The sequence below is a fragment of the Delphinapterus leucas genome, chromosome 5 (assembly GCF_059928025.1).
Source record: "Delphinapterus leucas isolate spDelLeu-1000000601 "Yukka" chromosome 5, BTC_Dleu_Yukka2, whole genome shotgun sequence".
NCBI lineage: Eukaryota > Metazoa > Chordata > Mammalia > Artiodactyla > Monodontidae > Delphinapterus > Delphinapterus leucas.
Genome location: NC_143133.1, coordinates 22,652,343 through 22,671,055, shown reverse-complemented (window position 1 = coordinate 22,671,055; position 18,713 = coordinate 22,652,343). Strand labels below are relative to the sequence as shown.

Below are 18,713 nucleotides of genomic sequence, written 5' to 3'. Positions count from 1 at the left end.
CCTCTCCCGTTGCGGAGCACAGGCTCCAGATGCGCAGACTCAGCGGCCATGGCTTACGGGCCCAGCCGCTCCGCATCATGTGGGATCTTCCCGGACCGGGGCACGAACCCGTGTCCCCTGCATCGGCAGGCGGACTCTCAACCACTGCGCCACCAGGGAAGCCCAACACCTTATTTTTAAACTGAAATCATTATTATTTCAGGTGAAACCACTTTTTTTCTAGACCAACAGCCAAAATGAATACCCTTACTTTAATCTTAAAATCTGTTGCTTATGCTAAATAAGCAGGTTTATTTAACCGCACGTATCTATAGTGTTAATTGAATAGAAATAGAATGTTGTCCTGTTTGCCTATTCCTGAATAATATTAAAAGGTGCTGTTAATTCTTTACATAATATGCACTTAGAGGTTAAAATTAAGGATGTTCTAGATACATCTTGCACAGTGGGTTTGGTTTAACTACTATAGACCAAAAGCAGATTCCCTAAGGTAGTAATTCACCCTCATTTTACCCTTTCACTGAAATTTAGTGCTTTTTAGTATCACAGTCTGTAAAGTTATAGTTTTAGACATACATACTGACCTTTGAAGGCAGCTGAAAGGAATCTGCTGTCTCTTTAAATATTATTACAGCCAGATCCATCTCCCTTTAAAGCATAGCAGGAAAGCTCAAAGTTACTTAGAATAAAAGTCTGACACCTTAAATTTCAGTTACTTATTGAATGCTGAGAGTGTATCTTCTTTTAGGTTAGCGCAAGCACAGTCTCTGCCCAACAAGCTCATTATTTTAAAACTTAAACCACACACCCACAATTAAGACACAGAACTACCAATAGCAGAAAAAATATTAAACCTGCAGTGCTATGAAGCTGTTTTCCCATAATGGAAATGTCTCCCCTCCCTCACCTCCTCAGTAGACACTCAACTTCAGTATGGAAAGGAGTTCTTTGAAATCTTCCATGATGCCACTTCAAGACCTTCAATAAAATAAGAAGACAGGGCTTCCCTGGTGGCGCAGTGGTTGAGAGTCCGCCTACCGATGCAGGGGACACGCGTTCGTGCCCCGGTCCGGAAAGATCCCACATGCCGCGGAGCGGCTGGGCCCATGAGCCATGGACGCTGAGCCTGCGCGTCCGGAGCCTGTGCTCCTCAACGGGAGAGGCCACAACAGCGAGAGACCCGCGTACCACAAAAAAAAAAAAGGAGACACATAGCCTTGTTTCCTGGGATATCTTTTCAAGGACAGAAGTTGAAAAACTCTAGCACACGAGGGGCACCCACAAAAATACATCTCTATTTTCTTCTCCTGTTTAGAATCCTTGTGATGACAAACGCCACAGAGACATTTGGTCTAAAGAAAAAACCTGTGATCGCTTACCAAAATTCTTGGTAATAGGACCCCAGAAAACTGGTGAGAAATTTTTATGTTATAATTAACCAAACTGTAAAAATCCTGATGAGAAGACAGTGAATTCATGTCACAATGACTTCTCAAACTGCCTAGAAATATTGATGAATGAATAACATTTTATTCTCCGACATAATCTTTGTTTAGCTCAATAATGTGTTTTTTAAAGTAAAAAGGATGAAAATAGATGTCACACAGTTTGAATATCCAGCAGTCAATTTGGTGGCAAAAGTTATGTTTTTTCCAAAGACCTTAATTGAAAAGTGGTGTTATTAACATTTCTTAAATCAAAACTAATCACGTGTTTGGAGAGTGACTGACAGGATTTCATCAAAAGTCCAGATGGACACATGTAAGTACCTATAACTCTTCCGGAAATTTAGCCTCTTCCTGCCATCTTCCTGATATAGTTTATTTCTAGGCTATTTCTTGCAGAAATGACTATTTTCTAAAAGTCTATAAAAGGTGTTTGACAAGCAGAATTCCTAGACATAAACAAAACTTTGTGCTAAGAAAGATATTTATTCATACCCAGGAGAAATCTTTGGCACCTTTTCTTAAATTGGTGTGCAATTTTTTTCCCTTAAACTTCTTGTCTCTGTAAGAATCAGTATTAAAATGAAGCCCAGTGGAAGCTTTAAAATGCCAGACATTCAAGCTGTATCCTGCATGATAAATTATTTGGGGCTTTTCATTTCTAGCTTCACTGAAAACAGCCATTTCAACCCTTCCTAAGGGGAATACATTCCCTTTCCTCATTTCTCTAGAAATAATTGGGGAGAATTCTACGTAATGCACACAGTAAGTTTAGCCTATTCGTTTTCTCAGTCCCATTTACAAATATCAATCTGAAAACAATAATAAATATGACAAATAGTTCTCTTATCCTTATTTATTTCACTTGTCCTTATCTATTTAAAGACAAGAAGCAACTAGAAACACATTTAAAGTCTCTTTAGCAAACTCCCACTGTCATCACATAGCTTTGTCATTAACAATCGCATCTCTCTGAAGCTTGGCAGATCAAGTTTGCCTCAGAAAGCCCTGCAGGATATGCTTCTTGTGTTGTGCTAGATATGCAGACATTTTAATATCATAGATGACATAATTACTTGTCATCTTCAACTCATCTGGGTTTCCAAATGTTTATGTTACAATTTGTAGATGACATTTACCTTTGGAAGGGGATTTTTATCTTCTTTTTATAGAAATTGAATTTTTTTCCCAGTTTTATAGAGGTATAATTTACACACAGTAAAATTCACCCATTTTAAATGCACAGTTTGATGAATTTTAGAAATTGTACACAGTGGTATAACCACTACAACATTAAAGATTTAGAACACTTCTGTCTCCCTAAAAAGTTTCTCCATGTCTTTTTCTTCTGAGTCCTTGTGGGATTTTTTTTTTTTTAATTCAAACAGAGAGTCACAAAAATTATAATCATCCTCATCAGTTCACTCAGTCCTATGTAATTAATTTTTTTTTCATCTTGACCTTTTGTTAGCACTTTTATGAATTCATCAGTTTTCCATTAGAGTTCTGAAAATACTTATTCATTCAGGTCAGCAGTATAGTCAGTTACCAGAAACCTGTACTTGTCAGAGTCTTTTCCATGATCTCCATGTCTTTTTCTCCCCCATCCTCAGCCACAGCCGCTTTCTGCCACTATAGTTTTGCCTTTTCTAGAATTTCACATAAATGGAATCATAAAATATGTAATCTTTTGTGTTGGACTTCTTTCACTTAGCATATTGCTTTTGAGATTCATCCCTATTGTTGTATATATTGATATTTTATGAGATTATTTTTTAAATGGACAAACATATCTTCTTATATCAGTTCCATAAAAATTAATTGGCTTCATTTTTATCTTTAGTTTTGCCAAAAGTAGTTTTCTGAATAATTTTGCACGAATGTATAGTCATCTGGATATTCAAATATTTTTAGTGTTGAAACTAACAAAAATATAAAAACTGAAGCTTTTTTTGAACATGTGTGTCTATGATTATGCAGTTGAGATACACACACACATACACACACACACACACAGGACAGTTTATTCAGACCCAAGAATATGAGTAGATAGATAGAATTCAAACACCACAACTTAACAATTTTTTGACCACTGATAAATTACAGTATGCCTTTTACTGACTATGCAAATGATTAGATTTTATTCATTTTTTGTTTGTCTTATTAATGCTCATCATGCTATTAAAAGCAAATAACATGGTTTAATACAATTCTTAAAAATAAAATTCAGAAAAGAATGTTATCAGTTGATCTGCGAATGGAATTAATCTATTTTCTTTTTTTCACATTGTAATAGCTATTCTTTCTGTCTTTACAAATACTATATTCTTTTCAATTTTTAAAAAATGCATTACTGAACTCTATCTCAATAAAATTATTTTTTAAAATACCTTACTAACATTTAGATATGGAGCTATCTAGGTACTTTCATGTAGATTATCTCACTTGACCCTCATAGAGTCCTGACAGCTAAGTATTTTCTTCCCCACTACACAGATAAGAAAACTAAGACTCAGGTTAGATATTTTTGTTCAAGTTCACACAGCTGGTAAGTGCTGGAAATAAAACTCTTGATCCTAGAAGTTATCGGACTCTAAAGATCATGCTCTAGGACTTCCCTGGTGGCCCAGTGGTTAAGAATCCGCCTGCCAATGCAGGGGACACGGGTTCAATCCCTGGTCTGGGAAGATCCCACATGCCGCAAAGCAACTAGGACTGTGCTCCACAACTACTGAGCCTGCGCTCTAGAGCCCACGTGCCACAACTACTGAAGTCCACGTGCCACAACTACTGAAGCCCACGCGCCTAGAGCCCATGCTCTGCAACGAGAGAAGCCACCGTGATGAGAAGCCCACGCACCGCAACGAAGAGTAGCCCCTGCTCACAGCAACTAAAGAAAGCCTGAGCACAGCAACGAAGACCCAACGCATACAAAAATTTTAAAATAAATAAATTTATTAAATAAATAAAGATCATGCTCTAGAAAGCTTTACTATGGATTTCAAGTAATGGAACATTTTTTTTCCCAATAAGTTTTAGATTTTGTCCCATATTTCTTCTAAGTCAGTGATTCTCAAAGTGTGCTAAATCAGAAACTGGGATAGAGCCCAGCTCTCTGTTTTTTAATAGCCTCCAGGTGAATATGATGCTAAAGTTTGAGAAGCACTGTTTTAAGTCAAGTTTGTGAAGAACATTTTTACCTTGTATATCGTAGGTTATCTGTGATTGTAGATAAAATATTCATTGTTTGGCTCAGATATAATCTAGGAACACTGCCTCTTCCAATTTATTGTTTTAGAGAATATTGCTGTTGACAGTTATTTTAACAAATCTATATGAGTACCTGTGATGTGCCATTCTCTTCCCAAAACTGCAAATTTTGTCGTGTCACTAACAAAAGGCACCAGTTTTTTTTCAAATTTAGCAATTTAAACAATTTTGGCACTAATTTTTATAGGTATGTAAGTGCATTCAAACTTAAACTGGTTAAAAGTTTAAATTCTGTCTGAAATTAATAAGCTTTCATAGGCCTCGGGAAGAACTTTATAGGGAAACCCAAGTATTAATTTGATAATGTAACATCTCATATTAAATAACGATAGCTTTCATTTATATGGTACTTTATTAATATCAAAATATCTTCAGATACAATATGTCTTTTTTTCCTCAGAGAAAGCCTAGGAAATAATCAAGGCAGGAAATTTTCCACTAATAAGTCAAGACAAAGAAGCTAAAAGCCAAAGACACAGACCAAGTCAGTGACTGAACTGAGGTCAAAAGCCAGGTCTCCCAGTTCCTGCAACAGGCCTTTTCTCACATCACACTGTCCTCATTTTTTAGAATTTGCTTCTTTTAAGATGCTGGTTATCTATTCAATTTAATTCAAGGAGTATCTATATGTATCTGTTTGGATCATTGAAACACTTAGTTTATTAATGACTTTGAAATGCTAATAGTAGGAAACTGTGTTTTTGTTTAATTAATCTCTGAACCTCTATTATCTTTTCAGGAACCACTGCTTTGTATTTGTTCCTGGTTATGCATCCTTCCATCCTTAGTAACTCCCCCAGCCCAAAAACCTTTGAGGAGGTACAGTTCTTTAATAGAAATAACTACCACAGGGGGATTGATTGGTAAGATGGGTTATTAGTATAAATCTAAAAGTATATGTACTGTGCACAGTATAAAATTAGTGCTTATAATTATAAACATTTAAGTTTGTAGCCACAAATAAAAGTCATCCTCCATGCCTTAGAAACTGATTGAATAGAAGGAGCATGTAAATTATTCGTAACAAACTTTTTCTCAGGTTATGAAGGGACTTGTCGCCTCAAGAGACTTACATGTAATTTTAATTAGCATTAATTATCTTTGATGGTAATTACAGATAAAAAGTCAGAGAAATACCTAATACACAGGAATTTCATTTCTCTCTACTCTTAAGAAAACACTTTCATAACTTTCTGTTCTTATGCACTTTGCATTTAAGTGATGCTACAGTTCACATATATAATTTTCAATTTTTACTTTGGTACAAAAGGTAAATAAATAAATAGAACTAGAAATGTGTATGCATTTTATGAGTAATGAAAGCTATAAAAAAGCTATCAACGATATACAAAATTTAATTTTTGGCCTTTGAAATTAGAACCGTATAAATCATCTAAGTAAAAGAGTTAAATTAAAATTAAAAGTTAAAATGTCAATATACACAGAATATGTGATGTAGCAGGAATAAATATTGCAAACAGACATGTTAATCATAAAATATATCTAGAAGTCTTTCTTTTAAGATACAAATTCTGGGCAGAAAGTACTATAAAAGAGTAAATTCTGATAATAACTCTAGATCATGAACATAAACATTTTGCATGTAGTTTAGCAGAAAGGTGTATATTAACTTCTGTTGTCAAATCACATAATCTCTGTTTTATATGTATCAACCCCCTCAAGTTTTTCTTGTGAGCCATCCAAACGGAAAGCTGAAGAAATGGACTGAGTATAAGTTGAGCACCTACTAGGATTTACATATATTCTAATTGTTATATATTTCCCTGTGAATTCTTCAGTATAGTGCTTGATATTAATTGCAGTAGTGTTAAATAACAGCTGTGAGAATCAAGAAACCCATCAACTACTTCACCCACTATTTTTCCACTGACTCAAATATCAATATACATGCTTGTATACAGTAGAATAAAATGATGTTCACATCAGGACTAAAGGGGGTGATTAAAAACTGCTTTGGAAGTGGAGAGGAATTCAATAATACTTGGATTCCCTGGGACTTAAGAATATCTGTGAGAATATTCAATTAAAAAAAAAAAGCTGTTCATAGACAGTAATGTGTACAGGCACTATAACAGAAACGAAAAGTCCCTTAAGTAGTCTACAAAGAGATGGCATAAATAAGTAGAAAACTAAAGACAATTAAAGATTTTAATTATAACTCACTAAAATACCCCAACTGTAAACACTTTTGATTGACAATTGTGTGTTTATAAAAGGCAGTTAACACAAAGAGCAAATAATGGTAACTGCAAATGTCAATCTATTAGCAATAACTAGAGCTTTGCTCTCAAAGACATCAATGTATTCAGTCTTCAGACTGGCCTTACCTCTCCCTGAAGCATCAGCACCTCAGCAGTCCCTTTAGGACCACAGAGCCACAAGGTTGAAGATTATGTGTCTGAGCATGCCAAGGTCACTTACAGAAGCTCAGGCACAGTTAGTTAATCTGGATACATGGATCTGCTCTTCTTGGAGAACTGGGCAAAACCAGGGCTGCCCTAACTAACAGGCAGCCTAAACACAGGCTTAGGGCACAAGCAAAGCAGGGCAAATGAAAATGAGAAAACTCCATCTTTGATTAAATAGCCAAGATTTGTGATCAGAATCTCTAAGAAAAAATGTTTGATTTATGCATACAGTTAAGTTTTATGTTTCATAGTTTGGTGTTATTTTTTATAATTACCTGGGGAGGCGGTGGATGGTTGGAGTGGCACATGGAGAGCCATAAAATCCTGTTAACATTTGGAGCCTCTAAACATCTTAATTTGGCTTTGAGTAAAATCACTCAAAAATACAGCGTCAACCCAAGAAACAAATAAATGTGGAGTGCTGCAAAAAATCATGTCTTTCAGTTAAAAACAATTGCTGAGCTGTTATGGGAGTAGCAAAGCTTAAATGAGGCCGGCATTCGCTTTTAACCCACATATTGCTAAAACCACTCTAGTTTGCTCACCAATTCTTTGAATAACCTGAATTCATATTACAAACGTGGATGTATTTCCACCCCGGAAATATGAAGCTGAATTCTTTATTTTCTTATGAATTCATCAAACATTTTTCAAGTGCTTATTACTACCAGCCACTATATTATAAAAAACATGGGCATAGAGGCAAACAAGAACTGGCCCCTGCTTTCTCTGTGAGCCTCTGGAGCCTTGTGGGTCCAAGATCCAGAACTGCTGGAGGAAGTTTTCAAGGCCCAAAGTGTTGTAGGTATGGAGGACTACTGGGAAGGTGGGACAGTTTTTAGAAATTAAAAGTTATCCTGCCCTTCTTTTGTGATTCTTGGACCCTTGCTGAGAATAAGCAAGCTTGAGACAAGCTTGGACCAAATAAGATACCACTAGACACGTGATATAACCTTAGCACCCCTGAAACAAGTGTGGGCATCTAAATTAAAAAGTATCCTGAAATATGGCACTTTCTATAAATAGAGTGTACACCAGAACAGTTAACAGATCAAACTTTCCAGAAATGTTTATATATGTCTTTACCCCTAAAAGAAAGGGATGCCAGAATGATATATCAACAACAAGGCAATTTCCAGAAAACATAAAAGGATTTCTTTACTGCCCTGAGTTTCAAAACATCGCTTTGTTGCACCAGCCAAACTTTGTAATATGGTAACAACTGGAATCCTACTAGAAGCTTTATTGTGTGACTGAAAACAACACACTGCAAAAAGAAGTCATCACATAAATGTTAATGATTCTCTTGTTCAGTAATTACTGAACTACCTTGTCTTGGTAACCCAAAGTCATAGTGGCTTATGAATTGAAGAGGGTGTGGGTGGAGTGTGAGGCTATTATTATAAAATGTAAGAAACCCTAGAAGTTAAATTTGCATGTTCTTTCTAAAAAGGCCCCTTTTCCTTTAAAGATGTTCCTTGGTGCTTCAGAAATACCTACTATCATACGCTGAATTCAGTTATATTTGACATTTTGTACAAATGGAATATTATACAAAACCCATTATGTCCTACCTTTCTGTGCTTGAGGCTACAGGTATTCCTGTGCTCACTCTGCTGGTGATTCGAATTCTCACCACACTTAAGGATACAGGACCTGACCTTGGAAAATTTGATAGTATTTTATATCTGAAAATATATACATACTTTTTAAACTTCTATAATTTTTCTAAAGAATATAAATGGCTCTATATGGGAAAAAAATTAAGGAAATGGGCAGTGTTTATATCGGATCTGTTCTGCCCTTTGATACTTTATAGTTGAATATAATAGTAGCACAATACATTAGTGGGGATGAAATTATTTTTTCTTGTGACGAAGTAAAAACTGTTTTGTCTAAGATTTTTCAAAATGCCTTTGAACTGAACACATCATTTGTTTCGATCAAATTTTCTTCTTGGTTGAGCACTCACATTTTTCTCTGTAAAATATTTCTGCATTTAGATACAATTTATACAGTTAGGTTGATTATTATTGCCATTTGATCACTCTGTGTGTACATTTTTGTTATCTCCCATACCTTTTTTTCTTCATATTAAGTAGAACAAAAAGAAAATGTATTTAGAAAAGCATTTTCAAAATACATTATTAGTGTTCTATATATATTTTTTCCTTGCCAACAGGCTTGTGGGACAAATGCCTTAAAGAAAAAGGCTTTTTGTTTAGGAAGCAAATGAATTTTGTTTGTAGGACATTTTTAACATCTTCAGTCACCAGGGTATGAGTATAAACCAGTCTTATTTTGAGAAATATTTCTTTTCTAGGTATATGGATTTCTTCCCAGTCCCATCTAATGTTACCACTGACTTTCTGTTTGAGAAGAGTGCCAATTACTTCCACTCAGAGGAAGCGCCTAAAAGGGCAGCTTCTCTGGTCCCCAAAGCCAAAATCATCACCATTCTCATTGACCCATCAGACCGGGCATATTCCTGGTACCAGGTAAGGAAAATACAGACAGAATCCAGCAAGTAGAAGAGGAGTATGGAGAAGGGAGGGTGGTTTTCAGCAATAGCCACCACCTCGGGTTTTAACAGAAGAGACTTGCTAGCTTTATATTTCAGGAAGGTAAATAAATTTTTCTTTGTTTCCATGGAGAAACGTTCCCCTTAAGTTTTTCTTAATTTTGCATCCATTTAATTCATGTATTTAATAAAATGTATTAATACAATGAAGAAATTAAAATAGAGCAAATAAAATAGTATATACTTGTATGTATTCTGCTTCTATAAATCTGCATTTTAAAAGTAAAGTGTTACAACTTAAAATCATTATTTTTCATCTAATATGTGTATAATGCTGCTATTATTATCTCAATTTTACAGATAAGGAATATAACTGATTCCCCAAAGCAAAAATCACAGGTCTTTTTTTTTTTTTTTTTTCTGTAAAGGGCCAGAGAGTAGATATTTCAGGCTTTGCAGGCCATATGGTTACAACTCTGCCATTGTATTGCAAAAGCAGCCATAGACAATATGGAATTTAATGAGCCTAGCTGTGTTCCAATAAAAATTTATTTACAAAAACAAGCAAACTTTAGCCGTAGATTGATGACCCTGACTCTAAAAGAGCTTAAATAACTGCTGTACTGAAGAAATAACTTAGTAGCAAAACTAAATATAAGAATGAATTCTTGGGCTTCCCTGGTGGCGCAGTGGTTGAGAGTCCGCCTGCCGATGCAGGGGACATGGGTTCGTGCCCCGGTCCGGGAAGATCCCACATGCCGCGGAGCGTCTGGGCTCGTGAGCCATGGCCGCTGAGCCTGCGCGTCGGGAGCCTGTGCTCCGCAACGGGAGTGGCCACAACAGTAAGAGGCCCGCGTCTACCGCAAAAAAAAAAAAAAGAATGAATTCTTCATTCTTGAAAGCCCAGCCAGTGTTCCCTGTTCTAAGCCTCTTTCTCATACACTCCAGGGTTGCCATTATGCTTCTGCTGTTGGTTAGAACCTAGCACAGAAACAATCACTTTGAAATAATTTAACAGACTCTAATAATAAAACTTACACATCAAATACATGTTTACTTTAATAAATATTAAAAATAATAGGGAAAAAAACTGCCCCAGTGATATTTTATTAATCATCAAGTGGAAAAAGTTCAATAAAAAGCAGTCAAAATTAAATATAAGAGCATAACAAAATTAATAGAGTCAGTGTGTTTAGTCTCTAGTATCCTTAGTTATCATTCCTCGGTTTTGTAATTTAAAAAAACACTTTCCTAATGTTCATGTGTTCATCCATTCATTAAATTATTTTAATGACTACCAGGTACAAAGTACTGTTCTAAGTATGTTCTACAGGTAAATTAACAAATCTGGACGCTACACTTGAGATCGCTTTCACTCTAATTGGAGAAATATGTGTAAATAACCAGTGTATAAATCAGAAAGTGTTAAGTGACAGGTAGACTCCTACAGAGTGATAAAGCCCATCTGATAAAGACGACCAGGAACAACAAGTTAGGTATATTAATTGGCGGCAGCAGAGGAGCCTGAACACTGGAAGAACTATCTGGGCACTTCCCTAAAGAAGGGAAGGATTTGTAAGGGGAGAAATTTAGGTAAAATTAACATGAAGTGTTTGATAGATGCAGGCAGGGCTGTGTGTAAGCTGGTTATCAGTAAGTCAGGGCTGAAAAGCAGACTAACGGTCCAATTTCCTTGGAAACTATAAAGTTAAGATAAATGCGGAATGTTACATCCAAAAATCACTTACCTGAAACTCTGCACCTGGGTTGGAAATAAGGCTTCTTTGTGTGAAAGTGACCCACATAGCTCTGATCCTCCAGGCAAGACTGGGATGTTCCATTCTCACTGACCTCAAACATCTAAATTCCTGACAATCTATGATATTAGAGAATAAAGTTTCTCAGCATGGGGTCTTTTTGAACAAAAGCAGTTTTTCCATGTTCACAAAAGGAAGCACAGATTGTCAGGAAAGGTTTCATGGCTAGGACAGACTAGGGGAAGGTCATGGGATCTTAGGCATATTGATAATGATCTGCATGATAGGGAATGAGACTTCCTGGAAAGCTGGAATCCACAACTCCACACCAACGTCATGCCCAACTCCTACAGCAATCTTTTAAATCAAAAATACAGCAAATTGCAAACTGACTGACTTGATATTGCGCCTTTTGCCTTTTCCACTAGGTATCTAGAGAAAAAAGAAATAAGCCTTAATTGACTCAACAAGAAAGAAGAAAATTGGAGCTTGGCAAGCACTTAGCCCCTGAAAAATTGAGAATTTGCTGAAAAAGGAGGTTTCAAGGCTGCAAGCTAACAAAACGTCCTAAATATTACAAATAAATCGCTCCACAGTGGCAAAATGCAGGCCTTAACGAAGTCTAGTGGAGTTTGTAGTATAGTAATTTGAATCTCAATTGCAGCAAATTTGCTATTCAACTAGATGTGGTAAACATCCACAAACCCACCACTAAGCCTGAATATTTTTTGGTCAATTTAGGGGAAAGGTGATTTCCTCAAACCCCTGGGCGTGAGCCTGAGCCATTATGAAATGCTTTCCTATCTGGATTGCTGCTTTCTGCATTTTCTGTACAATAAGCGATTATGATTCATCGCAAAGGTTACCATTAGGTAAAATAATCTTGGCTTTGAGATGCTAGGTAGTATATTATAAAAGCTGTGGGTTTCAGGTAATGCACGTCAGAGTTTTCAGTAGTTTCTCCATTTAAATAGCCGATAGGGCTTTTCTAATCTAAAACTGCATTACTAGATGGAGCAAAACTACGTGGCAGAACTAGTAGAGTGCTTTGTGCATTATGGATATTCACTGGACATGATAAATGGTTTCTTATGGGCTGAAAAGGGGGCATTAAGGCAACTTTCAAGTTTACTTTCAGAATAATATGTATACACTAAGGAAACGACTCAGAAAAATTGGTTAAGGAATCCTATCAAGAATTCCACCTCTACCAATTAATTCTCAAATATATACTCTCATCAATGTCATAACTTTTAATCCTGATGCTCCAAGCAAACATTTTCATCCTTTATTAATTGCAAAACAAATAACTCTCCAGCAGTGAGGCACTCCTTCCTTTAGCTTTGAGACTTGTCACAGAGATTGGTTTTTAATTATTTATGCCTATGATTCAAGTCGGTTTAATTATCCACCTTTTCATCATAGCATCAGCGATCACATGAAGACCCCGCAGCTCTGAAGTTTAGCTTCTACGAAGTGATCTCAGCCGGGCCCCGTGCATCCTCTGAGCTTAGAGCCTTGCAGAAGAGATGTTTGGTCCCAGGGTGGTATGCCAGCCACATCGAGAGATGGCTTATTTATTTCCCTCCCTTTCAGGTATTGAGCAATAAGAATCTACATCATGTTACAATCTCATTAAGTTTACAGCTCTGGTTTGGTTTTCTTTTGCTGGTTCCTCTAGGCTAGTGACTTTGCCTCTAGGCTAGAGGAAATTTTTACTCATTAAAACATTACTAGCCTTTACTCTTTAGTTGTAAATCAGACTCTGGCAAACAGTAATAGGCAGAGGTAGAAAAACTATCTACTCTTCTTTCTAGAAGTATTTCAGGATAATTCTCCCTGCCCTGTTTTCTAGTGCATACCCTTCCTGATTGTAAAGAGCATCAGAAGTTTGATACTCCTGATTCTTATTCTGAGAATAAAGCTTGAGAACCTCTTAACCAAACAAGGCAAATATTGTCTTGCTTAATTAAGAGCCGTTATTTCCCTTTGAACCACCTTGCTGCATTTTTCACAAGTCCTATGTTTTCCTTGGCTTCCTTGCTTCTCTCTTTGGCCTACCATTAGCCTAGATTACAAAATCAGCCCCTACTGGATTGCATAAAGCAGTCCCGTCACATCAGACACAGTATAGGCCTGTGGGTCTAGAAACATGCTAGCCATAATGATACCATATATGCAACCATATATGGCTATTTAAATTTTTATTAAAATTATATAAAATTAAAAATTAAGTTTCTCAATCACATTAGCCACATTTCAAATGTTCAATAGCCACCAGTTAGATACTGCAGCCGTTGAACATGTCTATCCACAGAGAAAGTTCTAATGAACGATGCTGGTAGAGACTAAATAGAAATATTGGAGAAGAGGTGTGAGCAAGAGCTGCTTTCCAGGCTTTATGGCCCTTCATCATGGTCTCCTGTCATTTTATCTTGCTGGGACCACCCCCTTCCCTCACCAGAGTAACAAGCAAATTCTTGCCTGTAGTCTGTTGAGGAACTTCTGTTTCCTTTCAGGCTTTCTGGGAGTCTTACCTTTTTCTCCAAATGGATTATCAAAATATTTCTTAAAACCTTACAGTGCTACTCCTTTGACTGGAATCATGGAGAATGGCCATGTCCTCTGTCTCACTGTACCTGGTCTGGTCACTTTTCTTCCTTCCTGCAATGCTCCTTCCCACCTTGAATCATGGAATCATTGTTTTATCTGTTTTTAAACTTGGTTTCCATTTGTGATTTTGTAGTCACATTTCTTAAGCTCTCTTTTTACCCTCAAATGGCTTTTTTGTTTTCATAGTGTTTGCAGGGCTTCTCGGACTACAAAACGTGAGCACATTTAATTAGTGTGATTTATTTTTTGTTCCAGGTCATTAATGAGGATGGCCTGGTTAAGTCTTAACAACAACGCACACAAGTCCCCTCAGTCTCTCACTGAATAAATTCAGAGTGCAGAATTTTTTAATTATGCAGTTACATGTCTTTTTTCAATGTGCATTTTTTTTAATTTCCTTGTTAATTTAGTTGCTAATTATTGATGGGCAACAGCTAAGAACTGATCCGGCTACAGTGATGGATGAAGTACAGAAGTTTCTAGGAGTCTCTCCTCATTATAATTACTCAGAAGCTTTAACGTAAGTTTATATTCTAATTAATTTATTGAAGTTTCAGCAGAGAACTGATTTTAAAGAAATTGTAGCTTGGTGATACAGCTGTCAAGTTAGCTGTTCCTTACACACTGATTATTTTCCAGTTGATATTAACCACTTGAGAAAGAACATTTCAACAGTTTGGCAGAGAAATGTCCAAAATCCTCTACTGATTTCTAACTAGGAAGGATTTCCCCTGGAAGGAAAAGAGAGGAACAAAACAGTTGCAAATCTTAAAAGCAACAACTAACCTTAAAAGAGGCTACTTTAAGTTGGTAAGCACTGAGCCTATTTAACAAACAATACTGAGACCTCTTGGAAGTATTAAAAAGACTTCTTGAACTAGGTGATTTATGAACTCCTCTCTCTTCTGTGTAATTTTCAAAACCCAATGTCATACAGCAAGAAATAGCCCAATAGGCGACTGAATAGGCAGAGAGAAAAGTGCTATTATTACTTCTACACTTCATTCCATTTTTTGCTGGTCTTTACCCAATGTATGACTGACCCTGCCCCCTCTTCTTCAGAGGCCTCAGCAGTTACAGCTCTGGTTTGGTTTTCTTTTTCTGGTTCCCGCTGATTTTCTTAGATAGTCAGCTCCTTCAGAGTGGGGGCCAGGGTGAGGCAAGAGAAGCACTAGAATTTAAGGAGGCACTCACTCTCAGGACCCCGCAAATACCTGAGAGTGAGTGGCTCCGAAAATTTTTCAGCCAAGGTGCCTCTCTTGCCTCACCTTAATCCTGACTCTGGGGTTCATTTAGCATTTTAAGTAAGACCTCCATCTGACTTTGTCCATTTATAATGGTTGGCAGTCAGATATCTGAAGGTTGTGTTTGTTCCTATTTCACATGCAGCTGGAACAAGCAACTGGGAGATCCTGAGCTGGATGAACTGTGGAGCTGGCTCTCACTGTAATATATATATTTAATTTTAGGGTCATAGACTGAGCCTTAAAAAAACCGATTAAGATTGCAGTGTGGAATTCTTCCATTGTATCTCTCAGTATGAAACTCAGTTCTGTAGATCAATTGATTTTCTCTTTTCATTGTTCTCCTTATGCTATAGCAGTTTAGAGTGAGAGACAAGATTCCTTTACCTTTCACTGTCCCTTACAGAAAAAGGTTTGCAGAAAACCATCAAATACTGCGTACATCTTGCATAAATCATATGTAGAGACACATGTAAGAGAGACATTTTGATCTAGAGGACAAAGGAGTAGGTAGAACTCAAGAGTTTTGTGCTTCCTTCCTAAGAGTCATTTACTTTGTTGTTACTATTAACCTTCTACCCTCTGTGTTTTCTATAGTGTGGGTCCTATCAGAGATTTGGAGAGCTTAGTTAAAGTACCAACACAGACACTAGCCTTAGGTATTTAACTTTCAGCTTGACCTTAAAGAAAGCTGAGTGAATTTAGCTTTAGTTAGAAATTCGAGTCCACTTTCTGCTTTATATCCTTTTAAGTATCTCTTAGAAAAGAAAGTTTTTATCTTCTAAACAGTTTTCTATTTCAAGTTGGCTTATCTTTGGGTCTTTTTTATAGAGTATATAGCAAAGTACTGTATTTCAGAAAGAAGTGGAGTATTCTATAAAAACATAATCTCTTTTTCTTATGGAATGGTCCTTGACCTGCATGCTATGTATCTGTCCCCTTTGCATCCAGCTCAGCAGCAAGCTTTTTATTCACCTCCAAGGGTAAAGTAAAGGGAGTGTAAACTTAAGAGAAGTAATATCAAAGCAACGTACTGTATACAAAGGACTATGGGTCACTTTGCACCTGGGATGTATCTGGCTAAAATTACCCCTTATATGATTCTGTAACCTTACTGGGGGCTCAGTGGGTGAAGTAGCAAGATAAGATGTGTGTAGTCTCTGAAACCACAGTTTCAGGTCCAGCAGGGCTGCCTCCTCACCCTGCTGATAGATAATGTACTGCCATTCCGTTTCTTTTTATATTTTCTTGTCAATCAGTTAGCCCGACACACCTTGTAAAAACCAGCAGTGTACCTGTTGTAGAATATTTGGAACTTCATGTCATTGGCTTAGGTCTAAATCCTCCTTCATCCATGCCCTTTGCAATTGTTCTGAATCCTGCCCTCAAAATTTAGTTATTCTTATTAAACTAATTGTACTGGTAAGTTGTTTCTGTGGTGCTTTGGATATGTTGGAGATGACTGGTTGTAGAAAATGTATGTTCACAGGAATGTCATTTGTTGCTTCATAGTTTTCCTGCTAATGATAGTGAAGACTACCTCTTCGGTAGTTTTAAAAAAAAAATTATTTAAAGCCTTCAAAGAATGTTCTGAACTGCAAACAGATATGAATTCTCAACTAACCACATAAATCCAGTTCTTTGCACACAGTAGAATAAATGAATGAAACTAGGTCTATGCAAAGGTTTTACCATACAGTCTTGGCATGAAAGAGTACTCCAGTTTAAGAGATCTATAAATTGATTATCTTCAATATTTAAAAAGCTCCAATTTCAAAACTATTTTCAAGAAAAATGGCAATAAATTTCCATTGTTAAGAGTGTTATTTATTCTTTTCCACAATCACTACAGAAGTGTTCAAGACTTCCAAATTTCATATAGTCATGGATGGTCTATGTTATCTTAAAATGACTTAGTACTGTCATCATGGATTTTAAATGATATATTGAATCGGTAAAAATCTGATTTTCTTAGTGAGTGTGGCTGTGATCTGAAATAAGCAGTTTAAGCTTTAAAAAATATAAATGGGAACTTTCTCATTCAATTAAGTAAATTCACATTTTACAATTCTTGTTCAATATAACCTTAATCCCTAAATTATAAATAACATTGATAATACTAACATTATTTTAGCTTGCATATTATGTTTTTAGTGTTTAAAAGCTGTCTAATCATTTAAGAAAAAGCAGGAAAAATAATGCTCAGCATGGAATTGTGCTAATTTGTATAAATTTTCCCATGAATATATCCATCCAGAATTATACCAGCCATCAATGACTGTGACAGGAGTCTTCCCACTTATAAGTACTAGTTAAATACTAGTGAATACTGAACCTGACATCTTTATTTCTCAGTCAATTAACCTGTTTATTAACATGAATGAAACCAGACTGAGTTATATGAATTTTTAATAATAATTTACAACGAAAATTTCAGTAAATGGACAATAAGGATTTGAAGGCCAGGAGTTGAATGAAGATTGTGCGTTTGTTTTGTTTTGTTCTGTGGATGGGGCTTAACTAAGTCATAAAGAACAGAAGCTGCTTCAGCTGTTTCTAATATTACTTCCCCGGCAACCAAATTTACATTGTCTAGGAATTCTTTCCCTTTTTAGATGAGTTTGAGTAAAACTGTGCCAAATTAAAACTTTTTTTAGTAGCAAAAAACAGTAGCCATAGTAGCTAAAATCTGCTGGTTCTCTAGATTACCTGTGAAACAGCTAGAAATGCTAAGAAGCGAAAAAGAAGAAAATAATCTACTCCAATTTCATATAAATTTGTTTTTAAAAGTGCTTATAACATTTCAAAATCAGTATATGTTTATATGTTCTAAGTATTTTATATATATTGCATCATAACAATACTATGTGATAGACACTATTAGCTCCACTTTTCAGCTACAAAAACTGGGGCACAGAAAAGCTTAGCCAAAAGTCACTCAGCAAGTAAGTTGAGGAGGCAGGATTAAAACACAATCATTCCTCTGGAGCCTACACTGCCAATTTATTAAGCTCTTCAAATTGGCACAAGAGGGACTTCCCTGGCAGTCCAGTGGTAAAGAATCCACCTTCCAATGCAGGGGACATGGGTTCAATCCCTGGTCGGGGAACTAAGATCCCACATGCCGCGCACAGGGCAACTAATCCCATGCGCCACAACTACTGAGCTCGCGCTCCTCAGCTAGAGAGGCTGCATGCCGCCAACTACAGAGCCCACGTGCTCTGGAGACTGCACGCCACAACTAGAGAGAAGCCTGCGCACTGCAACGAAGAGTCCGCGCACCGCTATGAAAGATCCGTCATGCCTCAACAAATATCCCACATGCCCGCCATAAAAAATAAATAAATAAAATATTTTTTAAAAATTGGCACAAGAGGGCTTCCCTGGTGGCACAGTGGTTGAGAGTCCGCCTGCTGATGCAGGGGACACGGGTT

The 18,713-nt window shown here is 36.6% G+C and overlaps 1 protein-coding gene across 1 annotated transcript in view; it reads left to right on the top strand.

Annotated features, from left to right (window-relative positions):
* Positions 1-18,713, top strand: part of LOC111186065 (bifunctional heparan sulfate N-deacetylase/N-sulfotransferase 3) — a 140,239-nt gene that overhangs the window by 108,655 nt on the left and 12,871 nt on the right. Inside the window, exons 7-11 of the mRNA XM_022596263.3 lie at positions 1,316-1,412; positions 5,455-5,578; positions 9,468-9,642; positions 12,848-13,018; positions 14,446-14,555. Coding sequence (XP_022451971.1) covers positions 1,316-1,412; positions 5,455-5,578; positions 9,468-9,642; positions 12,848-13,018; positions 14,446-14,555 — 677 coding nt within the window. The remainder of the gene's footprint in view (positions 1-1,315; positions 1,413-5,454; positions 5,579-9,467; positions 9,643-12,847; positions 13,019-14,445; positions 14,556-18,713) is intronic.